This window comes from Daphnia magna, unplaced genomic scaffold (assembly GCF_020631705.1).
Source record: "Daphnia magna isolate NIES unplaced genomic scaffold, ASM2063170v1.1 Dm_contigs074, whole genome shotgun sequence".
Taxonomy (NCBI): domain Eukaryota; kingdom Metazoa; phylum Arthropoda; class Branchiopoda; order Diplostraca; family Daphniidae; genus Daphnia; species Daphnia magna.
In genome coordinates, this window is record NW_025533120.1 from 246,643 (window position 1) to 252,418 (window position 5,776).

At 45.0% G+C, this 5,776-nt stretch overlaps 1 protein-coding gene across 1 annotated transcript; it reads right to left on the bottom strand.

Annotated features, from left to right (window-relative positions):
- Nucleotides 1-555: 555 nt before the first annotated feature.
- Nucleotides 556-4,973, bottom strand: LOC116927603. The gene is made up of 4 exons (XM_045180897.1): nt 4,673-4,973; nt 4,533-4,626; nt 2,346-2,912; nt 556-589 (listed from the first exon to the last, which is right to left on the bottom strand). The coding sequence occupies exons 1-4, from the start codon at nt 4,971-4,973 to the stop codon at nt 556-558; spliced, it is 996 nt and encodes a 331-aa protein (XP_045036832.1).
- Between the last annotated feature and the right edge of the window lie 803 nt (nt 4,974-5,776).

Genomic DNA, 5,776 nt, shown 5'->3' on the forward strand with positions numbered 1-5,776 from the left:
GGATGCAAAAGCGAACGGTCCCTTAAAAGTTCTGGAACGAAGACAATGGGGCTGTTGACAACCCAAGGCATTGGTTGTTGTTTGAGGGATACAAAAGAGAACAGTCTCTCAATGGTGTTGGAACACAGTGAATTGAGCTGATGAGCACTTAGAACTGGTGGTTGTTTGAGGGCTGAAAAAGGGAACGGTCTCTTAAGTATGCTGGAACACAGTCAATGGGGCTTTTGAAAACTCAAAGAATAGGTAGTTGTTTGTAGGATGCAAAAGGGAACGGTCTATGAGAATTGTTGGAACACATTCAAGGTAGCTGGTGAAAACAAAAGTGTGAAGTTTAAATAAACTGATACAATATATATGCAATTAACTGGGGTCGTTTATTTAAACTACTTCAAGTATGTCACACAATATCTGCCTTATAGTACTTACAATCTGTTCGGGAGAGAGATAAAGAGAGTAAGAAGAGAGTTCAGCACTTTTGCATAAGGCACCATGAGACAGGAAAAATAGAGAGAGTTGCTGCTAAACAGTCAGGAGAGGAAGTTGCCCTCTTGACTGCTAGATGGCGTAGTTTGCCGTTCTAACACTTTCCCTCAAACACGACATACATATGAAACATGAAATAGTATAAACGGGATAACGGGTTTGAAATCTTTCCCTCAAACATAACATCAGCATGGAGAGAATATGTGGGGAGAAAAATAGAGACAACCGATTATAGCATGATTAACGAGTTTGCCATTAGACACTTTCCCTCAAACACGGTATCAAAAAATAGACAAAGAAGGACTCAGAGACGAGAAAAAAATACACAGCCAGATAGTGAAAAAAAACGTTATTCCTTTTTACCTACACCAATCTTTTCTCTGTTTTTCTCAAATGGAATCCTTGGGAGGGGCTTGGTAAAGATATCGGCCAATTGGTTCTCAGATTTCACGAACAATACCTCGATGAGTCCGTCTTCATCCATTTTGCGAACAAAATGATAACGGTTGTCAACATGTTTTGTCCGTGGATGGAACTCCGGGTTGCGAACTAGTCGCACAGCACCTTGATTGTCGCAGAAAAGCGGAACTTTGAAGTTAATTCCAGTGAAGTCGTTGTGTAGGGTTCTCAGCCACACAGCTGTTTTTGTCGTTTCGCTGGCCGACACGTATTCCTCCTCGGTGGTGGACAGCGCAACACATTTCTGTTTCTTACTGCTCCAGGCCACTGGCCCTCCATGAAAGAAGAAGATATTTCCAGAAGTGGATGTTCGGTCATTGATATCGCCAGCAAAGTCCGCGTCGCAGTATCCCATAATGGCGTTCTCTTCATCGCCGCCAAGCCAAAGTCCATAGTCGTGCGTGGCAATCAAGTATGCAAAGATTTGTTCTACGGCTCCCCAGTGTGACAAGTCCGGTTTTTGACAGTGTTTCGCTACTTGTCCAACAGCATAGGAGATGTCAGGTCTTGTGGAGATTGCAAGATAAAGAAGGGCTCCTACCACCTCTCGATACGGGAAATTGAACGAGTCTGATGCAAGCCTGCTCCGTTTCAGCTTTTTGGATGGGTCAGCAGGGACGGATTTAGGAGACAAATTTCCCATACCAAATCGGTCGATCAATTTCACGACCATGTGCTGCTGGCTTAAGTGGATTTTCTTGTTGATTAGGTCTCTCGTAATATCCGTGCCTAGAAAACGAGTGGGGGGGACAGTTCTTCCTTCAAATTGCTCAAACACATGCTTGGCAAGTGCATCCAGGGCTTCCGTTGTTGTTGCTGCCATAAATAGATCATCCACATGGGCAATAACAATTAAAATGAAGTTTTGATCTCTGAGCACGTAGACACATTTATCAGCATTGGATTTCACCAAGTGCTTGCCTTTGTGTGAGAAGGTTCCGAGAACTCGGTCCAGCAGTTGATACCAAAGGCGGGGCGCTTGTGTAAGACCGTAAATTGATTTTTGCAGCTCGCATACCCATGATTCTTTCCCCTTTTTAAGGAAGCCCTGAGGTTGTTTCATGAAGATTTTCTTGTCCAGTTCTGAATACAAGAACGCCGTTTTGATGTCGATTTGTTTGGCATACAAGCCGCGGGACGCAACCTCAGCGAGTGTTGCTTTGACAGCTTCTTGATGAGCGACAGGAGAGAACACCTCGTCGTAGTCACGGCCAAACTTTTGACGGCAACCAATAGCTACAAGACGTCCCTTGTATCTCTCCGGCACACCTTCGTAACCTCGTTTAATTTTTCCAATCCATTTGCAGTTGATAGCAGTGTATCCGGGCTGCAGTTTTTCAACTAGCTTCCAGGTGTTGTTTTTCTCCAGAGAGTCAAATTCCTCTTTGAATGCCGCCATCAACTTTTCAGGACAATCAGACGCTACTGCTTGATCATAACTCTGAGGCTCAAATGGCTCGGCAACGAGAGCTAATTCGTTAGTACGAAACTCATCGAGAAGCACCATATTAGCTGTATCCGCCAGACTTCTTTTGTACTCATTGTACCTCGTACTATATTGAGGTGCTCTGCTTGATCGACCATCGCGCCATCTGCCAAGTAACAGTGGCTCCTCCCCAGGTAGACTTTGAATTAGCTCGACAGGATTCACGGCTGGTGGTGCAGGAATATGTCCAGGTGACACTGGCGCTTGATCATCGACTTCCATTGGTTCGGCTTCAGAATTCACATCATGGTCAGCTTCTTGAAAAACACCAGACGGGCTATGACCCAGAACCCAGTCATCGATCTGTCCAATTTCAGATAATTCTTCGACCGTTACGAACGATATTTGATCATCAGTGTCGTCTTCTTCGCTACAGTCCAGGTCATCGTTCGGCTCAATGACGCCGATTTCACGGTTGATCGTGCTTGGTGTCACGGCAGGAGCATTGACTTGGTCTAGTGAGGGATTTACACCCTCGTCATCCAGTTCGAGTATTGTAGATACAATGTGGAACGGTTCAAAGTTCTGTAGAGACATGTTCGTTTGATTTGTTTTTGACTCTAGAACATCAGTGATAAGGAGCGTTTCGTCGAAACGGACAAAGGACTTGTGGTATACTCCCGTGTAGCCGGATTCCATAGAATCCATCCTTTTTGACCATTGCCATAACCAACAAACCAGCATGGCTTCGATTTTGGGTCCAGACTTATCTAACTGGATCAGGTGTGTGGGGATAAGCTCGGCAACCAATCACTCGCAAATTACTCAGATCTGGCTTGGTGCCGAAGAACAGTTCGTATGGCGTTTTTGTGGAGGTGGAGGAGATGACACGGTTGAGAACGTACACCACGCCGATCAAAAAGTCTCCCCGCAGCTCCAGCACAGACCAAGGAGCTTGTTCAAACATGTTGGTGATTTTGTTTGAGCGTGTATAGATTATGCTCCGGACTGCCTCCATCCTAGTCCTATTCATCCTTTCCGCCATACCATTCTGTTGTGGAGTGTATCTGCATGACGTTTGATGGACAATGCCATGTTCTTCCAGTCTAGTCTTCAAATAATTGCTGCCGAGTTCAGTGCCTTGATCACTTCTCACAATTTTCACTTTGTTTCCAGTCGAGGTTTCGACAAAGGCAATGAAATTAAGAAGATGGCCAGCAGCTTCAGATTTTCTTTTCATCAATTTGACTGACGTCCATCCAGAGTAATCGTCTTTGAAGATTGTGTAGCATATTTCACCTCTTGTGGTGGGAATAGAGACAAATCCAACGTCCGTGTGAATGATACCACCAGCTTGTGTCGCTCTGGTTCTACCAGGTGGGAATGGAGAACGCATCATCTTCCCAAGTGCGCATCCTTCACATACACAGTCGGTTTTGCATCTTTTTGTTGAGACATCAAGTCCTTTAACAGCTCCAATTCGGTTTTGTCTTATGATGGTTTGGTCGTTGAGATGGACAAGACGGAGATGTGCAAGACGAAGAGAAATTTCACCATGGGCAGCAGCATTAGCAGTTTCTTCTTCGTGATCAATGAGCTTTGGGACAATTTTCAAATGATAAAGTGACTTTCCCAGCTTTTGACCGATCATTATTCCAGCACCATCTATCGTAAACTCAACGTCGTCACCGCTAAAGTTTACATTAATACCCATGTCGGCCGCACGACCGATCGAGTAAAGGTTTACACCCAATTCAGGGACGTAGAGAACTTCTTTTAATACGCCCTCCAAGACTTTTCCATTGACGTAGGAGTGAATCGGAACAGTCCCAATGCCGGTTGCGTGAAGAATTGTGTTGCCAACACCATACACCGTCCACGAGCCCGGAGGTATATCACGAAGATTTTCAAAATAAGACCGGTTGCTCATCATGTGATGAGTGGCTTCAGAGTCAGTGTAGATGTACTCGGGTCGGCGTACTAGATGACACAGCGACGTCAAACCGGCGAAGGTTTTCTTGTTCGATTCAGGGTCAAAATCGCGATTCTTGTTGTGAGTGGCACCACGAGCCTCCTTCTGGTCAGCCTGTTTCTTGTCTGGACAGTTGTAGTTTCTGTGACCAGGCTTGCCACATGACCAGCAGACCCCCCGACTGGACTGACTCGAGTTGCCGGCTCTGTTGCCGTCGCGATAGTCTCTACCATTATTTCCACTACCTCTACTGCCGCCACGATAGTAGGGATTAAAATTCGATGGTTTGCCTCGATAATTGGAATTTCGATATTCATACTGTAAATTTTGATCTTTACTGTTATTGTCCGACCGCGTTGCCAACGCATTTTCAGCCGCAGACTTCAGTCTAAGCGGGTGTGTGGCAAAGAAAGCCACATCTTGGGGACTTATAATACCGTTACTTCTATCATTCAGCTTTCTTTCCTCTTCCGATAGTTTGGCTGTGAGATTGGCCATGGTCTGATCAGCCACTGGTAGACCACTCCACATTGTCTCGAACACAGCATAACTTGGTGGTAGAGTTTGGATGATTTTGGACACGATCATATCAACAGTCTGTGGCTGTCCCACGCCTCTAAGCTCCTCTGCCATCTGCCTGAAGACATTGACATGGGTAGTGACCTTATGGTCTGGATTCATCCTGTAGCTGTGGAATTTACCGAGAAGCGATCGGACATTAGATGCTGCAACATCAGCAAACTCAGCCAGTAGCCTTTGCCACATTTCCTGGGCAGTAACAGATCCTTCGATAGAGCTCTGATAGGTCGGCTCGATGTTAAAATAGATCAACTGTTAGGCTTGCAGATTTTTATTCACCCAAGTTCCAATCTCAGCTTGATTAGTGACTGGGGCTACTCCCTGCACCGTTGGACCCAGCACCTGTAGACAGGATAGATGTCAGATTAATTTGCTTTTCTCCCTTCTTTTCCTTAAAAATTTAGAATAGGATGCTGACTTGTTTTCCAGATGCACACAGTGCCTAACCACTGCTTCTGCTTAATCACCTGTCACAAAAAAAAAGAATTGTCTGTGCACAGTTAGATTAACACGTGCTTTACAATCAGTTTTGCTCATTCACATAAGTGACTTGAGACAGACAGTCTGACTGCACAGTTAATTAAACATGTGCCTTACAATCAGTTTTTGCTCATTCACATTAGTGACCTGAGACTTGCATTCTGACTGCACAGTTAAATTAACATGTGCCTTACGATCAGTTTTTGCTCATTCACATTAGTGACCTGAGACTCGCATTCTGACTGCACCGTTAAATTAACATGTGCCTTACAATCAGTTTTTAAATTCGGAGCAACACCAACTTAGTTGGACAGGCCACATGAGCATGGTTCGACTGGCCACACTGGAAACACAAAGTTTGATATTTAACACGAGGG